Genomic DNA, 21533 nt, shown 5'->3' with positions numbered 1-21533 from the left:
CCAATGAACATGAAGGAAGAGAAGGAGAACGAATGTGATTGGCTGGGTCAGTTTACGTCGAGTCCCAGTGCGTATGACGTAGCTGAGCAGAGGGAGAAGCTGATTGGTCGGATGAGGAGGAAGAGGAGGAGTGGACTGAGCCGTAATGGCGGCGGTTTGTCCGTGTGTGTGATGAAAGTGAAATGAAGTGAAGTGAAGTGAAGTGAAGCGGTTCTCTCTGTTTGTTTAAGGCAAAATGGCGACGTTGGTTCTGGACAACGGAGCTTATACCGCGAAAATAGGATACAGCCAGGAGAAGGTCAGGTGAGTCCGCTGGCGTCAGGGAGCTAACGGCTAACGGCTAACTGCTACTCATCGATATCTATCAGCTCAGATCAATAACACTGATCAGAGGAGGTTTATATTCAGATTTAAAGTAACTGAAACCTTCGGGATTGTTCGGCTCTGCTCGGTTCATAACAAACAGGAACTTCAGGCTCTTTACTTTCTCTAATCAGTCTGTGTCATTAGTTAAAATAAATAAAAACTAAAAACATAAAACTTTAATACACTTCCATGTTTTGGAAATACTGGTCTAAACAACTGTACTGTTTTTAGTTTGTGTGTGGACAGGACAGACTGTGTGCTGTCTATATTGTTTGTCTATGTTTCTTTGTTTGTGTCAATTGTTGGACTTGGAGTCTGTGAAATAAAGCTATATATATATATATATATATATATATATATTATATATTCAATTAATACCAGAGGAACGTGTTATAGATGAATCACTGAGCCTGTGTTTTTAACTGGGTGACACCTGGTGAGACCAAATAAAAAGCCAGTTTCCTGCCTCGGCTCTAGACAATAAAGATTTTTATTCAATCCTATGACACCTGACAGAAGAAACCTCCAGGCCTACACTCTGCAAAAACTCAAAATCTTTCCAAGAATATTTGTCTTATTTCATTTCTAGTCGAAACTAATCTCTGCCCACTTAAAATTAGACTCATCCCCTAGAAATTAACTTGTTTTTAGATCATTTTCACTTGTTTCAAACAAAATTTCACTTAAAACAAGTAGAAAAATCTGTTTTTTTTGTGGATTTTTCTACTTATTTCAAGTGAACTTACGCTTGAAAGAAGTAAAAAGTGTCTAAAAACAACTGTTTAACTGTTTCATGTCAGATACAGACTCATCATCCTGACCTGTTAGTGTCTTATTAATGAACTCAAACTGAGGATGTGTCAGAGGTCAGAGGTCAAGACCACAGGTTAATAAAGTCTGCTTTCTTCCCAGTGTGATCCCTAACTGCCAGTTCCGCTCCAAGACTTCCCGGCTGAAGACCTTCACCGCCAACCAGCTGGACGAGATCAAGGACCCGTCCGGTCTCTTCTACATCCTGCCCTTCCAGAAGGTCAGAGGTCAACCTCAGCATCCGGCCACAATTTCTTTATTAGGATTAACCCCTTGAGGGGTATCACCTTGTTTTTGTGGGGGTCCCAAGTAAAAATAAGAAAGAAGGATAAGGAAAAGAGAATAGAAACACATAACAAATACAACATACATACAACAATCACACACAAACACTGGAAAGAGTAATCAAGACATTACAAACATTTAGGGCTGACCCGATTATCATATTTTGGTAATCGAAGCTTTGCGGGCATAAAATCGGTTTTAATCGAAGCTTCGACGGCCGGGGGGGGGGTGGTGACCGTAACGTCTGACTGGGGGGAGGGGATCGTAGCGGAAATAATGAAAGTAATGGCAAACAAACACTGCATATCTCCAAAATCAGGCAGGTTTCCAGGATGCCAAGTCGCCTATAGTCATTTTAATGTAACAATTGCTGATGAGAACCGGTGTCAAAAAGGAAAAAAGGAGGGAAAAAAACAATCAATCACGGAGTTCATGATTGATTACCATGGCAACGAACGAAGGTTCGAAGCTTCAATTTTTTTGGGTAAGCCCTACAAACATTACAGCCTAAGCAGACAAGAAATAGTGAGCTATTACAAGCAGTTAACTTGAATGCATATCATATTATGGGGTATAGTCGCTGTACATAGCATCAAGGACTCAGAAATGGGCAGTAGGTGGGTCCATCTCATGGGGAGATGGTGAAATAAAACACATCTGGACCTGAGCAGCCCTGACCCCAGTCTGCTCTCTCTGTCTGTCTGTGTGTTGCCAGGGTTACCTGGTGAACTGGGATGTCCAGAGGAAGGTGTGGGACCACCTGTTTGGTAAAGAGATGTTCAAGGTGGAGTTCGCCGACACCAGCGTCATCATCACCGAGCCGTTCTTCAACTTCACTTCCATCCAGGAGTCGATGAACGAGATCCTGTTTGAGGAATACCAGTTCCAGTCGGCGCTGCGCACCAATGGTGAGCAGGGTCAAGGGTCAAGGGTCAAAGGTCAAAAGGTCACGCTCTGATGACCGGGCAGACATCAGAGGAAAAACAAACTAAAACCACACCACAGTTATCCAGGTATCTAAAGGAATAGTTAAACAGTTAAAACACAATGGGAAAACAAAAGAAAAATTCCAAGGCACTCACTCTCTTAACTATAAAATGCCTTTATTAAATTATGGCATGGTCGAAATGACAATTAAAAACTCCGACGCGTTTCGGCGTCTAGCCTTCATTTGACTCCCTGATGAAGGCTATAGACGCCGAAACGCGTCAGAGTTTTTAATTACACAGCCTGAACGCGTTCAATTAACTATCGTTCATGAACTTGTTCATATTTAGGGTGAACGTGAACTGAACGTACTGTATTTCTGCTTGATGAACATTACTGTGAACAGCGCTCTCTCATAGTGTGACTTGGTTCAGGAGTTTGCCAGATTTCCATAGAAACCCAGCTAAAATACTGTAACCAGGTGTTAATAATATGCAGCGGAAAAACCAGCCAATCAGACAACACCTATCAGCTGTTTGGATCAGCGGAGTGATACAGCGCGTGGAGGAATACTGACCAGTTGGTTAGTAAAAGATACGGGGTCAGAGAGGGAAGTCCAACTCATTTGACATATTTGAGAATTTTATAAAATAGTAACGCAATAGTTACTTTTCCTGGTAATTAACTTTCTCAGTTATGTTTTGGGGAAAGTAAAGTAGTAACTATAACTAATACTGGTTAAAAGTGCTAAAATAATAGCTGTCTGTGGTTCTACATGGGCTGAGGCAATCATTTTGAAAAATAATAGCTGGTAGCAACATATTGAAGAAAAAAGAACTATGAACTAGTTCAGTTTTGGAAACATGAACTTAGTTCAAAATGTTGAATTATGAACTGAACTAGTTCATTTTAAAATTTGTGAACTGAACTTTGAACTAGTTCATGTAGAAAGTGAACTTTCCCAACACTGGTGTTAGATAATCATTTGAGCATGTTGAGTCATTTTGAGATGGTCAGTTCAGTAAATGACTATGGGATGGTGGTGTAGGTAGAGAGACACATTGTTGTTTTAACCAATAACCGACTCTCGTCAACCGACTGATAAACGTTAACTGGTTAAAAAGCTCTGAGTGTCTGTGGTTTGTTCAGACCGGCAACACGATCCTCCGTCCTGAGACCATCATCAACAAGGTTGTTTTTGCCGTTATAAAACCTAAAGTCTAGGTATATAAACAAGGTAACCATGACGACCGGTTCTTTCTGCAGCCAGGTTGTGCATGCACCACTGATAGGAGCTGTTGTGTGATGATTAACCCCTCCCTGTCCTGTCTGCTCCACTGCAGCCGGCTCTCTCAGCGCTCACCACTACTTCCACTCTGACCCGACTCAGCTCTGCTGCCTGGTGGTCGACAGCGGCTTCTCCTTCACTCACATCGCCCCCTACTGCCGCAGCAAGACCATGAAGGAGGGGGTCCGCAGGTCAGGCGCTTTACTCTCTGTTTGGTCACACACAACAGGAGTCAGGCTGAGTCAAAACTGACAGTTCAACCTTTGGTTCATGATTAAAAGAATAGTTCACTCAAAATTGAAATTTCACTCATTATCTCCTCCCCCTCATGTGGACTAAGGGCTGGGAGAAGTTTCAGAGTCCTCCGTGGCTTCTCTGAGTTACAGGGGGTCTCGGCGTAGCAGTGCATGTCCATATGACGGTTGCAAATGGATACCAACTGTCTTCCTAACAAAAAGACACACCAAAAAATATCCAAATACCTCCATGCTGCTCGTCTGTAATGTCCCTCTTGTATTGAAGCCCCGACATGAGAAATTGTTCCAAAATAAATTAAATAAGTCTAACTTGTTTTGTAGCGGAAGCTCCTCTTCCTGGTCTGTCCAAATCTCGCGAGATTTGGATTTGGAAAAAATTCTCATGTCGGGGCTTCAATACAAGACGGACATTACATACGAGCAGCATGGAGGTATCTGGATGTTTTTTGGTGTGTCTTTTTGTTACGAAGACAGTTGGTATCCATTAGCAACCGTCATATGGACATGCACTGCTACGCCGAGACCCCCTGTAACTCAGAGAAGCCACGGAGGACTCTGAAACTTCTCCCAGCCCTTAGTCCACATGAGGGGGAGGAGATAATGAGTGAAATTTAAATTTTGAGTGAACTATCCCTTTAATTCTTGTCAGCTCTGTTCTTTAGCCGTTATTTGTGTCTTTGTTTCTCCACATGTTTCTTGTGTAACGAAAGATTTGACTTTTCAGTGACCACGCCCCAATAATTTATCTACTTTTAAGAGCGCTGCATCCGTCTAGAAGACATTTTTACAAGTTTTGGACTTTTCAGAGTCTGTTTAATCTCATTTTTGTCCCATTTTGTCTGAGGTTAGGAAGTTGCCTTAATAATTATGCACACCTTAATAAAGGGGGTGTTGATCACTTTGGACACACCCCCCCCTCCCCCACATCACCTCGTAATGCTTAAATCCAACAAACATTCAGGTTTATGCAGGTTGAAGTTGACAAACACATATAAAAATGATTAAAAAAAAGGTCAAAACACTCTTTTCTTTTCATGACGACAAAGTGTTCACAGTTTACTTTGTTGTGTTGTGTTTTTCAGGATCAATGTGGGAGGGAAGCTGCTGACCAATCACCTGAAGGAGATCATTTCATATCGGTGAGTGTCGGAGCTGCTCAGGTGAACCCATCCTGGTTCCAGACACATTCAGGGTGCGTAGGAAATCTGAGCACTCAGACACACGGAGAGAGCAGCTCGATCATGTGTCTGTGAACGGGTCTGAGACGGAGCCTCATCCAGAACCAGCTTTTTCTTGTTCGTTTAAAGGGATAGTTCAACATTTAGTCAAATTGTCCCATCGCCATAATCCCTATAGTCATAGCAGTAGGTTCGTTACCTTTAATTGTCGGTGCAAGCTATTTTAGAGGGAAATTTATGCAAAACCACTGATGCGTGTTGCCTTCAGGGACAGTTTTTCATCAACAGTCTCTGTATTTCCCTCTAAAACAACTCTGTGTGGTAACGTTGTGTTATTATCTCATAGCGTGGTGAATGTGCAGCTCACAACTTGTCCACCAGAGCGTTGTGGAGTTGTTGGATTGTGTATTTGATGAGTTTGATGAGGGAAAACCAAGAAATCCCATAATGAGCCTCCGTAGCGTAGCTCTGAGCAGCTCACGGCTCTGCTCCGCCGTTCTAAAAACAGCTTGCACCGACAATTAAAGGTAACGAACCTACTGCTACGACTATAGGGATTATGGTGATGGGACAATCTGCCAAAATGTTGAACTATAACTTTTTTTAAAACAGCTGAAACGATAAAAGACGTATGCAGATTGACTGAAACCCGTATCCATGGAGACGGGCTGTTGAAGATGAGAGGAAGTGACGTCGTCTCTCTTCTTCTTCTTCTCCCCTCAGACAGTTACACGTCATGGACGAGACTCACGTCATCAACCAGGTGAAGGAGGACGTGTGTTACGTCTCTCAGCAGTTCTACAGGGACATGGAGGTGGCACAGTGAGTCACACACACACACACACACACACACACACACACACACACACACACACACACACACACTCTCACACACACACACACACACACACACTCAGCCTCCATGATGTTTCTCCTCCTGTGGTGTCAGGATGAAGGGTGAGGAGAACACGGTGATGAGGGATTACGTTCTTCCAGACTTCAGCTCCATAAAGAAAGGATTCTGTAAGGTGAGTCAACGTTCCCGATTATCATATTTTGGTAATCAAAGCTTTATCGCGTTCGTAGCGGAAATAATGAAAGTAATGGCAAACAAACACTGCATATCTCCGAAATCAGGCAGGTTTCCAGGATGCCAAGTCGCCTACTCATTGTAATGTAACAATTGCCGATGAGAACCGGTGTCAAAAAGGAAAAAAGGAAGAAAAAAAAAACAATCAATCACGGACGTCATCGATTTTCCATGGCAACGAACGAAGCTTCGAAGCTTCAATTTTTTTGGGGTCAGCCCTACTTTCCACACTCCAGGAATATGGTCGACTACTTTTCCAGTCATGGAAAAAGTGGCGCTTTTCCACAGTCACGGCTCGGCCCGGTAAAGCTGCTTTTCCACTACAGCTGAGTTCTCTAGTTCCTCCTCAGCGGGGGCGGGGTCGGCGCGGGGCCGCATTGTCCGTCTCTCTTTTTTCTCTCCTCTCGTCAGCTCCAAACTCACTGGTCTGCAGCTCGTTAACAGACCACAGTGGTTTAACACACAGCAACATTTAACTCGGGTGAAGGAACAACAACAGTCTGATACAGATCATAGTCGCTGTTGCCGCTCTGTTTTTTCAGGTTTGATACTCATGTTGGACGTAGCGCTGCACTCCTCCAGTGGCAGTCGGCTGACGTCACGTTACAGTATCGCTTCGGCTGCTTGGAACCAGGGCCGAGGAGGTGCTAAAAATAGTTCTTGGTACCAGGTACTAGGGCTAGTGGAAAAGAAAAAATAGCGAGCCGCGCTGTGCCGTGCTAGTGGAAAAGCACCGTAAAACGACATGTTTTTGTGTTGTTCTCTCATCAATGTGTCATCATTTCTCAGCATGTGAGAGATGCTTCCATAGATGAGTCAAAGCCTCAGACTGCTCGTCTTTACATCGACTTCTGGGGCTGAGAGAGGAATAGTAATAGTTTATTACCATCTAGGGAGAGTGACGTTTCAGGTTAAACCCTTCTTCAGACATAAAGCAGGTGAATAGAACGAACACACCTCTGATTATCCTCGTGTAGCAGCTCATCTGACGGATCATGTCATACAATGTTTTATGAAACAAAACTTCATGAAAAGTTCATACAGTGTTCAGAAAAATCTAACGTGCAACAATATACATGATACATCAATAATAAATACACTTATGTACATACACATATTATACAAAAAAGGAATGTGTTATCAAAACCATGTTGCAGAAATCACATGACAAACATCAGGGAAGAAACCGTCATACAGTCATGCAATATAGTTAAGCAATATATCACTCCAGGCCGTGGTATAAGCATTCTACCACTCTAAGGGGGTTGTCGTCCCTCCGCCAACATGTCAATTCAACTACTTTACTACATTTTTTAACATCGTAAAAACATCAGCTGTCTTTTGCTATGGACTGCAACAGTCTGTTGTCATGGATACATGACAACAACTTCCATCCATACCAGTCATACGTGCCTGAGGCGGAGTGATAGCCTACGCTGTGATAAGGTTTTAGAATAGTAGCCGTGGTATATGCTCATTATACCACGGTTAACAACCAATCAGATCGCAGGATTTCACCTTTCCATTTTATAATATATAATATAATATATAATATAAGGGAAAACACTGGGTATAAGAAGCGTCTCAATGCATCAGATCAGGTGATAAACAACTAGTAATGTCAGAAGTCACTGAAGTAACAGGGAAATATGTGAAGCTGAGAGGAATAAACAGAGAAACAAACTGGTTCAATGTACAAAACAAGGTTCAACTGTGGACAAGGTGAAACACCGGTAAAATCCTCCCAAAAGGTTAAAGCAGAAGTAAGCGATCTGGTCGTTTTGGCTAACTTCGTTAGCAGCCCCCGCCCTAGTCATGGATCTATTGGTCCTCGTCCCTACGTCACCACATTCAGGCGCATCCCTTGGCTGCACACACAGAGAGGACTGCCCCTTTATGCCGTTCTCTCTCCTCATTGGATAAAGGTTGTAGGATACAAGGAAAGTTTTCTCCTGGGCTCAGAGCAGAGCAGAGTGACTGACAGACCCGTGTTTCAGACCAAACACTCTATAGAAGTGATTGCTGTCGGAAGATACAACTATTTAAGACTTATATTAACACAAACATTCACCTGACTTCTGCTTTAATGACCAGAAGGTCGATGTTTGGATCTGAAACTGATCTTCTTCAGGACTTAGTTTTAGATCCAAACGAAGACCTTCTGTTCATCAATCTTTTGGGAGCGTTTACTGGTGGTCTGCAAACATTTTCTTCTTTCACCTTAGTTTGCTTTTTGTTTTGCACCTGGACTCACACTCTGGATGTCTGTGCACTATTCCACCAACAACTGTGGAAAACAGCTCTTCTGTTTGGAGTGATAACATGGCTGTCAGACATGTTTCCAGGGAAGAGTGTGAACTCTGCGTGTGTCCAACAGTATGAGTCTGTGTCCATCCTGCAGCCTCGGGAGGAGATGATCTTCACTGGGAAGTACAAGACAGGAGAGCAGATCCTCCGCTTGGCCAACGAGCGCTTCGCCGTCCCAGAGATGCTCTTCCACCCGTCGGACATCGGCATCCAGGAGATGGGGATCCCCGAGGCCGTGGTGGACGCCGTGCAGTCGCTGCCTGAAGGTCAGCCGCCGCCGCCTTATTTCATCTATTTTTTTATTTGATCTATTGTATCTGTTTATTGATTGTTTATTGTCCTATAGGACGAATCTCCTTGTTGTTTCCAACTACTTCCTGGTAGAAAACCAGCATGAGAACAATAGTGACGGACGAGAGTTTCACTATATTTATCTAATTTTTCATGTCACTATATCACCGTTTAGACTAATCTGATGTTTGTCAAGTTTATAAAACCAATGACTGGACAAACATTACTATTTCTGTGTGCACGTTTTTGTAATTAGTCATGGTTATCATAGATTAGCCGGGCTAACGGTTAGCTACCTGTTTAACTTTAATAACTCAGTGACTCAATAAACGCTCCATGAAAAAATATTTTCTCCAGCGGATATCTGAGTTCCAACATGACTGAGCTAACTGGAGTAGTTTCATGTGGTGTCCCACAACGGGAGGGTTTTAACAGCTGACGTCCTGCTGTTAGCTTAGCTACCGTTAGCTTAGCTACCGTTAGCTGTCCCTGTCAGCTGAGCCACTGATGCTTTCTAGACACTGTGATTCCCCCAAACTGAATAAATACAACACATAGCAACACAAAACACACACACAGAAATAGTAATGTTTCTTCAATCATTTCAGATTTGTCTAAACGGTGATAGGGCCTGAAAAATATGATATATAGCTAAACTCTCGTTCGTTACTATTGATCTCATTCACATTACAGCTGGTTTTCTACCCGGAAGTAGCTGTAAACAACAAGGAGATTCGGTCTATTGTCTTAAGTGTTCCTTTTTGAGCTCTGGCAAACCCTTTTCCAATGTGGTCCCCTTCCACAAATGGCAAATAACCTGACTCTGACTCTGACTCTGACTCTGGACTCACACGTCTAACGTCTCCACTTCCTGTCCACTCACCGTGTCCTCCTCCTCCCTCCCACAGAGATGCAGCCTCACTTCTACCAGAACATCGTGCTGACCGGAGGGAACTCGCTGTTCCCCGGCTTCAGGGAGCGTCTGGAGGCGGAGCTCCGCTCGCTGGTCCCCGCCCACCTCCCCGTGTCCGTGCTGCTGCCTGCAAAGTAGGTCACCGAGGCAACGAGTCTGAGGCAAAATAGAAATAACTCGATTTAGAGTGAGGGGGATATATGTTTTTTTTACCAAAAAAGCTGTAAAACTCAACTTGCTCACCGTGATGTCTGGATGGACACAGCGTTTCAACAGCTCTTGTTACTTTTCTATAAACTTAAAGCACAATTCTGGGCAAATTCAACTGGGGGCTGTATGTTCCTAACATTTTAGGTGTAAAAGAAGGAATCTGAAGGTTTTCAGTTTAATGTCTCCTGTTTTGCGGTAGTTGTGTCTGTCCCCGCATCGCCACGGCAACGATGAATTGGAGCAGATTGAAGTTCTGCTGCTTAGGCTGTTTCCATCCCTCAAAGCCACAGACAGCGTCAGATGGAGACTCAAACATGCAGCCAGAAGTTTATTCACTTCAAGCAAGTCCGGAGTTGATATTCCTGTGTTTATGACACAAACGGGAGCTTCCCACTGCACCTGAACACACCGAGCGTCAACTTGGGTCTTGACTCTACCAGACTTTGAATTAGATCTAGTTTTACAAACATGTCGGCAAAACAGGAGCAATTAAACTGAAAATCTTCAGATTCCTTCTTTTAGACCTAAAATGTTAGGAACATACAGCCCCGAGTTAAATTTGCCCAGAATTGTCCTTTAATCATTCAAGAAGAATCACAGTTAAACTCCAGTGTAGAAACATTAAATGACTAAACATCCAGGTTCCCTGCTCTGAGGTCATCATCTGAATGTATTCTTGATGTTGCATTCAGGTGAAATGGGGCAGACGTCAGACAGACAACAGACGCTGCATGTAACAGGATAAACAAGCGTCTATGTAAACAAGTGGTGTGCGTGACAACATGTTGTCATGGTGATGTGGTATTGTTTTACCGTCTTTCTCTGGTGGAGTAAAATGACATCCGGTCGGTTTGCCGACGGCCGTCTGCCTGACTGCACCTGAATGCAACACCAGTGCCTCCGTCCTTCCTCACACTACACAGTGGTGACGGTTTTAACAGGCCGTTTCCGTGGTTACCTACGGTCACGCTGCAACATGGCCGCCTCGGTTCGGTGCGTCGCCCACTTATGTATTTGTAACGACTTGTAACGACTCATTCTAAGGAACCAGAAAGCTTTCATCTGGATGCAGCTGTGATTCACCTTCAGTCAAATACGGATTTATGAAAGACAGGTTTGATTTTTGATCAGAAAAAGACAAATAAGTTACAGACTGGGGCTTTAATATTGTTAAGTACTTCATCCTGCAAAACATGCACACAGTGCAGGGTTTTCACTGGGTGGCACATCCTGACAGCGGAGAATATTACTTTTCAGGTCGTGATGTGCAGATTGATACTTCCAATACCAAACATGTCCGTTTTAAGATCGAGACTCATAAGAAAGTATCGATACTATCACCAGTCTGCACTAATCTGGGGTTAACACCTTTTTTTTATTTTTTTATCACAGTAAACTGTTATTTCACTATTTACAGGACCTATTCCTCGACATAGAATTGTGGGAGATGCACTTTCCCACATACCATGGTTACACCCTGGCAATTAATGTCTTTTTTTCAGTGTTTTATTGCCACTGACAATTAAAACTAAATCAAAGAAAGGTAGTCTGTGTTTTAGTGTCATTGCAAAACTATAATCTGAAACTGTCTGTTTTTTTTGTTTCCCTCTCTTCATACATGAAGCTTTTGTAAAAATGTATCGATATTGGTATCGGCAACACCACCTTTTGGTTTTATTTGGTATCGGATCGGAATGAAAATCAGTGGTATTGCACATCATCACTACTGTCAGGTATTAAATACCTTTGTTGTTGTTTCAGTCCCATCTGCCACTCGTGGGAAGGAGGGAAGCTGCTGGCTCACAACCCCGACTACGACGAGATGGTGGTGACCAGGGAGGAGTACGAGGAGAACGGACACTGCATCTGTGAAGAGAAGTTTGACCTCTGACGTCAGACGACTCTGTTGTATTTTTATTTCAGTGTTATGCTCCTGTATGTATGTATGTATGTATGTACATGTGAATATGTTGCTTGTTTTTCTAATTTTTTTTATATAAAAAAATTCATTATTGTTGATTATTTTTATTAGTCTGTCATTTATTTAGTTTGGTCTCTGAATCACCACACCTTATTTTTAGCTGGACACCATCTTTAAAGTGCTGTTTTATGAGCCAAAGTTCAAATATTGTAAAAATAAATAAATAAATAAAAGTTAACACAGCAGCACATCCTCTTTAAGAAGCCAAAAGCTGTAAAATAGTAATTATTTTTCCACACTTTGGTTGAAAAATTACTGAACAAATTTCTTATAATTTTGATTATTAGAATATCTGTGTCGTTTTCCCCTCCTGATATGTTTCCATCATTTAATTTTTGGAATCAAATCATGTTTAGTTTACTTTTTTATGAGTCAATCAGTGGATCTGACAAGTATTTTCTCAATAATTAGTTGTCAGAACAAGGTGAAAATGGCTCATTATTACTGCTGAAGCGCTGCTGGAGTCTTTTATTTTGTAAAGGGTAAGGATGCTGAGTTCAATGTCGTAGAAAAAAAGAGGAAACTACTAAATGTTCTCATTTATGAAGCTGGTAACATTGAATATCAGAGGACTGAATTAACTATTTATGTTTACAGCTCTGAGCATTGGCTTGTTTTTGGTTACATTTACAAAAAATACGCACAAATAAATACATTTGACATTTTGATATTTTAAAAAAGTATAATTTGGGACCGGAGCAGAAGCAGTGTAAAATGTTCGTACGGTCCTTAAACGCCTCTCTTTCGGCGGGAAACGGCTTCTCTGTAGCTTAGCATCGTTTGTCATCTTTGTCCCTTTAGTTTGTGTTTTTTAACGAACTTTCCGAGTCCAACCTCGGTGTAAAAGTTACGCCAGGAGAAAACAGAGAAGACACGAACCGTTTTATATTACAGGTAAACGTAAATTTTATTTTTTTGTTTATTTAAAAATAGTAGGTAGCCATTAGCATCTCTAAGCTAAGCTAAGCTAATTTTTTTTTTAGGCGGGAGTGCTGAGCCGCCATTACCGGAGCTCCGTGTTCACCTGCCGGGCTAACGGTTTAACTTTGACCGGGAAACTACACCCGTTAGCGGACAGAAGGAAGGAAGGAAGGGAGGAAAAATGGCGACAGGTAGAAAACAGATGAAAAAAAAACAAGCGGAGGAAAAACAGGATAAAAACGTGTTTGATTTCACTGTGGAGGATGAAAAGAAGAGGGAGCTGAGCGGCTCGGAGGATGACGTCAGAGAAAGTGAGTGACACACACGCATACACACCTGTCTATGTCATGGAGTGAAACGGTTAAATGCCATTTATTAATATTAATATTAATAAAATGATTATTATTGTCCACAGATGAAACTCCCATCGTGGACAAAGGGGCGAAGAAAAGAACTGCTGCCGAGTTTGACGTGTCTGAGGCGGCCTGTGCTGTGGGGTAATGACCGCTGCCAACACTGGTGTTACTGTATAATATATATAGTACCGTATGTTAGACTGCTTCATATGTATAATATGATTTATTATAGTGTTTATGGACTTTATATGAAGCAGTTAGTGTTGTCTCGTCGGGAGCGTGCCTATGTTCCCTCAGCCCTGTGTTCCCTCAGCCCTATGTTCCCTCATTTCTAAGGTTTTTTTTCTTTCCAAAATTAGGCCCTATGTTCCCACATTTCCTTTGTATCAGATTTTATCCCCATTTCTCCCAATTTGGTAGTCAATTACACCCAACCTATTATCCAGTAGCAGTTGACTACAGATGTAATGTAGCTTTTAGCTAAATCTGGGAACATAAGGCCCTGGGAACACAGGACTGACCCCTTCCAACACCGCTACTCCAACATAGGGTTGAGTGACGAACCCTTATACTGAAATTAAACCCACCTCCATGAGTTAGTGCAATTTAAACAACAAACTTCTACAGTAGTACAAATAGTGTTAGTAGTAGTAAACAAAGCATTAGAAAATTTGTAGGTCATGGTGCAAAGGACCCCAGGTTGAAATAACTCTGAATCATCCCTTTAAAATAAAAATGACTTGACTTAGAGTTTCATTTTGAGAAAATTCTTAGAAATAAGAAAAATCTTAGAAATGAGGCAACATAAACCTGAGGGGACATAGGGCTGTGGGAACATAGGGCTGTGGGAACATAGGACTGACCCCGTCTCGTTTATCCTCTAAAATATGACAAATGTAAAATGGATAGAATTTATCTGTATCAATGTGTTGTAGTTCATATAACCTCATAAAATATGTCAGAAAAGCAGCTCGTTGTCCAGACAGGCAGATAAAAGTGGGTTCAGTACTCAGGTACAAGTAGAAACACCTGTAGGTTGTTAGTTAATAATACTCTGAGTTATTTAGAGTCATTTTTCTCTTTCTTTTTCTCCACGTCAGGAATGAGGTCCAGTCCATGTTGGAGAGGTTTGGAGGTGAGTTCCTGTTTCTTCATTTATTCATTTACCAGTTGTTTCATTAACTAAGAGTAGATACACACTCATATAGCCACAGTGTGTTATACTGAGTGTGTTATAATGGTTCATGGTTGTGTGTGTGTGTGTGTGTGTGTGTGTGTGTGTGTGTGTGTGTGTGTGTGTGTGTGTGTGTGTGTGTGTGTGTGTGTAGCTGACATCAGTAAAGTGATGTCGGCCAAGAAGAAGCGTCTGGAGTCTCTGACCAAGAACTACATGAAGGGAAGTCAACACAAACTGGAGCAGCTGTGGAACAACCACCACGGACAGAGGTGCTCCTCTACTCCTCCTTCTCTTTCTCTCCTCTACTCCTCCTCCTCCTCCTCTACTCCTCCTCCTCCTCCTTTCTTCCTGCTCCTCCTCTTCCTTTACTTCCTCTTTCTCTCCTCTCCTCCTGCTCTTCCTCCTCCTCTTTCTCTCCTCTACTCCTTCACTTCCTCCTCCTCCTCCTCCTCCTCTTCCTCTTCCGCTTCTCTCCCTCCTCCTGCTCCTGCTCTCCTCCTCCTCCTTTACTTCCTCCTCCTCCTCTTCCTCTTCCGCTTCTCTCCTCCTCCTCCTCCTCCTCCTCCTTCACTTCCCTCCTCATCACTTCTCTTCCTACACCTCTTCCTCCTCATCTCTTCTCCTTCTCTTCTCCTTCCATTTCTTCCTCCTCCTCCTTCACTTCTCTCCTCTTCCTCCTTCTCTTCTCCTTCCTCTTCTTTTCTCCTTCTACTTTCTCCTCCTTCACTTCTCTCCTCATCTCTCATTCTCTTCTCCTTTCTTTTCTTCCTCCTCCTCCTAATCTCTTCTCCTTCCTCTTCTTCTCTCCTTCTCTCCTTCTCCCTCTTCCTTCTCCTCTTCTTCCTCACCTCTCCTCCTTCTCTTCTCCTTCCTTTTCTTCCTCCTCCTCCTTCACTTCTCTCCTCCTCCTCCTCCTCATCTCTTCTCCCTCCTCTTCTTCCTCATCTCTCCTCCTCTTCCTCCTCCTCCTCATCTCTCCTCTTCTTCCTCCTTCTTCCTCCTCCTGCTCATCACATCATCATCAGCATCATCATCAAGTGTCAGTGTGTTGTCATGGTGACCACTCTGTGTGTGTGTGTGTGCAGGCAGAAGATGACTCAGCAGTATTCCCAGCAGGTTAACACGGCGCTGCAGCAGTGGGAGAGCGAAGCCCTGAGAGCGGAGGAGCAGGAGGAGAAGCTCAACGTCAGTACAGGGGGGGGGGGGGGTCAGAGGTCACCGCCTCACAGAAAACTTTATTTAAAATGAGACTCGGACAATCGTTACCAGCAGGGTCCAAAACTAACACTCGCCACTCGCCAATTACGGGTAGATTTTGTCTCTGGCTTAGAATGGATTAGAATTAGAAGTGTATCTCAAAAAAACTGGATTTTTACACCTATTTTGAATTTTACTCGAACACAAATACAAATAGAAATACTTTCCCCCCCTCAACAAATACAAATACCGGATGCTTTGCACACCCCTAATTGCTAGTATTAGTGCATACTACTAAAATATTGATTGAGAATCGCATATAAGACCCAAATGACACGTTAAATAATACTGACAGCACTTAAACGCAATTTTAGTAGGTTGGCTGGTAAAATATCTGCCTGGCTGGTAAGTGAATTTTTTTACCAGCCAGGCAGATATTTTACCAGCCAACCAACTAAAAATTGGCTGGCTGGTAAGTGAAAAAGTTAGTTTTGGACCCTGGTTACCAGTGTTTTAGCCTCAACTGCTGTAAACATCTGGAACACGTCACAGCTGAGCTTTAACTCTGCAGTCTGGACCCAAACACATTCATCATCGTCGTTAATAGATCTGAGCCCAGTGGAAATTCTACCTAACTCACCATAAATTCTCAAATAGACGCCTCAGAGTCTCAGTTAGAAGTTGGGTCTGTTTTTTTTTTCTAGAAAAGTTCTTGTGAATGAACAAAACCAGAAGTCTGTGGTTCGACCAGAGTTATTTGTAGCTAAATGTTTTGGACCTGAACCCGGCGTGAACACTGCTCTGGATCAGACTCTTTCCTTCTGTTCTGGCGCTTTTAACCAGGAATGGAGAGGAGTTTACTCTTTCCTGAGCAGAAGATTTGTTCTAAACTAAATAAAAGTCTGTCTCTGATAGAAGACGGGTCAGTTCAGCAGCTGAAGCAGATTGGAGGATTTATAGTAGATTATTATACAGTAATAACTGCAGTGTAAACCGGCCCCTCAGAGAGCAGCGTCTGTTCACTGACCCTGAGTCAGTAGTTGTGTGTCCCGGCTCATCCTGAAATGTTGTTTTCTTGTTCACAATCCTCTCCCAGAAATCCCTGCCACACATAATATATTGGCAATGGCAAGGCAAGGCAATTTTATATGTATAGCCCTTTTTTACCACCAGTTTGTCTCAAAAGGCTTTACATCCCATCATAACAACATCCTCTGTCCTTAGACCCTCACATCCACTGAGGAAAAACTCCATGGAAAACCCTTTTAACAGGGAAAACCAGGAGAAACCTCAGGGTGAGCAACAGAGGAGGGATCCCTCACCCAGGACAGAGATGTTGTTACAGACAAGAAAACAGTTTATAGTTTATGACATAGAATGTGGGAAACATGGAAATATATAATAATATATATATAATCTAAGGGAATTATGAGATATCGTGACGTGAGACTAGATTTTACCAGAGCTACGGCCCATTCACAAAAGAAACACCTACAGCTGCAAATAGAAACTGGACTTTGAAAAGTTTCAGAAAAATCACATTTATTTAGTGAAAATTGATTAATGTTCCTCTTGTTCCTCGTGCTTCTCTACAGAACCTGTTCAGGCAGCAGCAGAAGATCCTGCAGCAGGCCCGCGTGGTCCAGAACCAGAAGCTCAAGGCCGTCAGAGAGCTGTACGAGCAGTTCGTCAGGGTCAGTCTGATGATGATGATGATGATGATGTCATAGAGTCACGCAGAGGAATCCTCCAATCAGCTCAGGTGTTTCTCTCTCTCTCTCTCTGTGTTTGTTTCCTGTAGAACATGGACGACATGGAGAAGAGCCAGGAGTCGTTCCTCCAGGGAGCGCAGCAGGAGCTGAGGAAGGAGATGGCCACGCTGCAGAAGAAGATCCTCATGGACACGGTGGGTCCAGTCTAGAGCCGCAGCTCAACCGTTATCTGCATTATCGATCATTTAAATCAGCGGTTCTCAACTAGTTTCACTCTGGGCTCCACATTTTCCCATGGTCATTAAGTCGAGACCCACTTTTATAGAATTTAAACCTTTTTTTTTTTTTTTGAAAGCCTTTAAAAACTCATTTAGCTTTTTATTGAGCAAAGTGCATTTCAGAGCACATGAATGAAACTGAGGAGTTACCATGACAACTGCATGTATGGAAGTGAATAAAAAATATCAAACTGCACAAAATGGAGACCAACAAAACAATATATTTGACTTCTAATGCATCTCTGCATTCAGAGCATGTTCACTAAAGTGAATAAATATCAAATTGCACAAAATAAAGACCCACAAAACAAAACCAGATTCACTGCATCAGGCCACATTAATAAGAAACTGAGATCTTTGCATTCAGAGCAAATGGAGCAAATAATCAGAAAGTGAGGAGGAGCATTACAACTGCATGTGTTCACGTGTCTCGTGCCTTTCAATATAAGTTATTTTTCAAAATAAAAGACATGTCCAACATCAGATGTGCATTAAGAACCACTGATTTAAACCATTAATCGATCAGTTGTTTGGTCAATAAAATGTCTAAAAACATCAATCAGTGTTTCTCAAACCACCAGACGACGTCGTCCTCAAATGTCTTGTTTTGTCCACAAACCAAAGAGAGACTCAGTTTATCGTCATAAAGGAACAAAGAAACCAGAAATATTCACATTGAAGAAGCTGCAATCAGAGAATCTGGACTTTTATTCTTATTTTATACTCAAACTGATTATTAGATGATTAGATATTAGATTATTATATTGATGTGTTGTTGTCGTTGTGTTTCCACAGCAACAGCAGGAGATGGCGACCGTGCGCAAGTCGCTGCAGTCCATGCTGTTCTGACCTGTCGTCACCACGGCGACCGACTGAGCCTGTTAGAAGAGCCACTGTGTTGTGGTGTAATTGTTCTGGTTGGGGTGGTCGTCCTGCAGGGTCGTCATGGTTACGAGCCTCCTGTGTAGACGATGGTCTGGTTTGTTCAGCTGTGATTCCTGCAGCTTTTTTCTAAATGTTTTGCCCGTGTGGCGGCGGTGGCGGCCTGTAGGTGGCGCTGTGAGTTCATGAACTGTTACTGAACGACGAAGACGAGACGAGAGGAGACGCTGTTTGATCTTTGACTGGAAATAAAAAAAGTTGTTTCCTGCTGATGCACAGAGGTCTGAGTTCACTGACACACACTTTATCTTTATATTATGAACATATGAAGTCTAATCTCAGTGTTTATTTAATCACACATCACAATGTTGATGTTTAATGATTCAGTTCTCTCAAAAAAAGGAAAAGTCACAGATACAGTAGATTAAAAAACAAACAGGAAGACGTGAAGACCCCAAGTTATATTATTGTTTATATAGCATACAGTATAATATACCAGTTATTATTAAGATAAGATAAGATAATCCTTTATTTGTCCCACAGTGGGGACATTTACAGAGTTGCAGCAGCAGACAACAGAAAAGAAGATAATAAACAGCAGATAGCAGTAAAAAGAAAGCAGTATTTGGAGTATAAATTACTTTATTAATCCCCAAACGGGAATTAATTTGTCTAAATAGAGTATGATTAACATTTTGGTTAAGAAAAAATAATGAATAAGAAGAAATATAAATATGTATACACATTTGAATTATGTTTAAGTTTCAAGTTTCAATACTTTATTAATACATACAGATTAACTGATATTTCAGGGTATCCACGGGGTCTTGAAAAGTATTAAAAGGTGATAAATCAATTAAGACCCTTAAAAAGTATTAAAAAGTCTTTTCACAACTTTATAAAGTCTTACATTTTGAAGGTATTTTTTCTGAATTAGCTGTCCAAGAGTTTGAGTCCTAAAAAACATTGTAAAAGTGTGTGAATTTATTCATTTTATTAAAAACCAAAGATGAACCGGTACATAAAAAAGAAAATAAGTTTTTGTTTTTTGAGAGTGGAGCAATGTTTTTTTTTTTTTTGTCCTAGCCTATGTTGAATTGTGTTGTATCATAGTGATCTATAGTCTTTATCACAAACTAAATTACCGTAAACTTAAAAGTGTCACTGATGTAAATGGTTACAGCTTGAAGTGGCTGTATTGAGAAGGTCTTGAAAAAGTCTTAAAAAGGTATTAAAATTAACTTTAAGATTCCTGTATATACCCTGTATTATTGGTTATATATTATATATACCAGTTATTATTAAGATAAGATAATCCTTTATTTGTCCCACAGTGGGGACATTTACAGAGTTGCAGCAGCAGATAACAGAAAATAAATGTATCTAAACAGCAGATAGCAGTAAAAAGAAAGCAGTATTAATCCCCAAACGGAAATTAATTTGTCTAAATAGAGTATGATTAACATTTTATTAAGAAAAAATAATGAATAAGAAGAAATATAAATATATATACACATTTGAATTATGTTTAGTGCTGAGAACAGCTCATGTGTTACATACAGATTAACTGATATTTATGTATAGCTGGTTTATTGTTATACTTATTACTGTGAAATATGAAATCACATTATAGATATATATATTTATGTATTTTATTGTTCTATGCTCCACAAACCTCCATTAGTTCATTTTTCTCACGTGGAAACTGAAGCAGAACAAAAATGTAAACATTCCTCGGAGTCTTCGGTACTTTTCGGCGACGCACCGGAAACCCCCGATCTCGCTGTGACGTCACGTCCTGTTGTGACTGGTGGTGGCGGCTTCTCTCTTCTCTCCTCTCTTCTGTCGGCGTCGGTTTCGGTAGCTGTTCTGGTGGAAAACACGACGACACCGAGGTGAAGTGGACCCGCAGCGTCGCCGCAGCTGGTATCGATGAAGTTTAATTGATTTAATATCGATTGATGGAGGTGTTTTGTCTGGGAGAGCAGCAGCCGTTGAGCTACATGCTAACGGGGCTAACGCGGCTAATTTAACGTTAACGGACCGGTGGTTCTGTTCGGTTCGGTTGAAAACAAACAGTCGCTGCTGCATGTGAGTTCTGTAATGAAGAAGATGAAACCCTAGAGCATACAGTTTTTCTATGTTCCACTTCACATCTTTTTAGGTGTGACATATATAATTGGATTGCCATATGATATTCTCTTTTATTTACACTGCTCAAAAAAAAATAAAGGGAACACTTACACAACACATCTTATCTCAATTAATGAAATATTGCAGTTTAAAATCGTTATTCAATATATAGTAGAGTGTGTTGAGAACAAAATAACATAAAAAAGATCATCCAAGGTTGATTTCACACAGGTGTGATATACTTGGAGTTACAATGTGTTGTTTAGAATAGATAGAATAGAGAATACTTTATTCATCCCTAGCAGGGAAATTCAAATTAGTCCAGTAGCTCACACAACAATGACACAAAAAAAAAGAAAGAAAGAAGAAAACAAAAAACATTTTAAGAAGTTCCCTTTATTTTTTTGAGCAGTGTAGATCATCTATAAACGTGTCTGTTTCTGACACTATTAATGTTATTATACTTTTGGGTAAATATAATATCCATTGTGCAAAATGGAGGAACTCTAAACCTTCCGTGTTTCGGTCCAAACACTCTATAGAAGTGATTGCTGTTGGAAGATAGAACTATTTAAGACTTATATTAACACAAATATTCACCTTACTTCTGCTTTAAAAAAAGAAAAGAAAAAAGAAAAGAAACAGTCGCTCCAGTTTTACGTCACTGTTTCCCGCCTTGTTGTCTAGGTCAGAACGCTGACCTGGAAGAAAATAAAATTCAACAAAAGCTTCATCCCATCTGCCATAGCTGAACTAAATAAGACAATGAAAAGAACATAACCAGGGGGAATGCACATATAAATGTGGGGTGCGGGGTCTTATGTCTCGTGTTTTTTATGTTCTTATGTCTATGTAATTGAGGTGTATGAAATGTGGGAATGTATGTTAATGTATGTAAGTTACACTTCTCGAGGCCGCTCTGTACGAAATGGTGAAAACAATTTTCCTTGGAAAGGACAAATAAACTCATCTAT

At 41.4% G+C, this 21533-nt stretch overlaps 2 protein-coding genes across 2 annotated transcripts; both read left to right on the top strand.

The window, feature by feature from the left end:
* The first annotated feature begins 91 nt into the window (after positions 1 to 91).
* actr6 (actin related protein 6) lies at positions 92 to 12049 on the top strand. Its single transcript, XM_085780653.1, has 10 exons — positions 92 to 303; positions 1279 to 1396; positions 2177 to 2369; positions 3732 to 3867; positions 5016 to 5072; positions 5835 to 5933; positions 6061 to 6139; positions 8603 to 8774; positions 9708 to 9846; positions 11684 to 12049. The coding sequence occupies exons 1-10, from the start codon at positions 236 to 238 to the stop codon at positions 11811 to 11813; spliced, it is 1191 nt and encodes a 396-aa protein (XP_085636779.1). The 5' UTR covers positions 92 to 235; the 3' UTR covers positions 11814 to 12049.
* Positions 12050 to 12633: 584 nt separating this feature from the next.
* On the top strand, positions 12634 to 18613 carry sycp3 (synaptonemal complex protein 3). The gene is made up of 9 exons (XM_085780652.1): positions 12634 to 12803; positions 12894 to 13135; positions 13240 to 13321; positions 14281 to 14315; positions 14509 to 14626; positions 15443 to 15542; positions 17150 to 17248; positions 17356 to 17460; positions 18340 to 18613. The coding sequence occupies exons 2-9, from the start codon at positions 13006 to 13008 to the stop codon at positions 18391 to 18393; spliced, it is 723 nt and encodes a 240-aa protein (XP_085636778.1). The 5' UTR covers positions 12634 to 12803; positions 12894 to 13005; the 3' UTR covers positions 18394 to 18613.
* The last annotated feature ends 2920 nt before the right edge of the window (positions 18614 to 21533 follow it).

Source organism: Trachurus japonicus, chromosome 6 (assembly GCF_045865225.1).
Source record: "Trachurus japonicus isolate A0001 chromosome 6, Traja_1.0".
Taxonomy (NCBI): Eukaryota; Metazoa; Chordata; class Actinopteri; order Carangiformes; family Carangidae; genus Trachurus; species Trachurus japonicus.
Note: the sequence above shows the minus strand (reverse complement) of the source record. Positions and strands in the feature narration are given on the sequence as shown.

What these genes read in the sequence shown, in the direction of transcription:
- actr6 (XM_085780653.1), top strand. Translation starts at nt 236, where the DNA reads ATGGCGACGTTGGTTCTGGACAACGGAGCTTATACCGCGAAAATAGGA. An exon ending in ACATCCTGCCCTTCCAGAAG is followed by an intron (nt 1,397 to 2,176) that starts GTCAGAGGTCAA and finishes GTGTGTTGCCAG; the next exon opens with GGTTACCTGGTGAACTGGGA. An exon ending in AAGGAGATCATTTCATATCG is followed by an intron (nt 5,073 to 5,834) that starts GTGAGTGTCGGA and finishes TTCTCCCCTCAG; the next exon opens with ACAGTTACACGTCATGGACG.
- sycp3 (XM_085780652.1), top strand. Translation starts at nt 13,006, where the DNA reads ATGGCGACAGGTAGAAAACAGATGAAAAAAAAACAAGCGGAGGAAAAA. An exon ending in CATGTTGGAGAGGTTTGGAG is followed by an intron (nt 14,316 to 14,508) that starts GTGAGTTCCTGT and finishes GTGTGTGTGTAG; the next exon opens with CTGACATCAGTAAAGTGATG. An exon ending in TGTACGAGCAGTTCGTCAGG is followed by an intron (nt 17,249 to 17,355) that starts GTCAGTCTGATG and finishes TGTTTCCTGTAG; the next exon opens with AACATGGACGACATGGAGAA.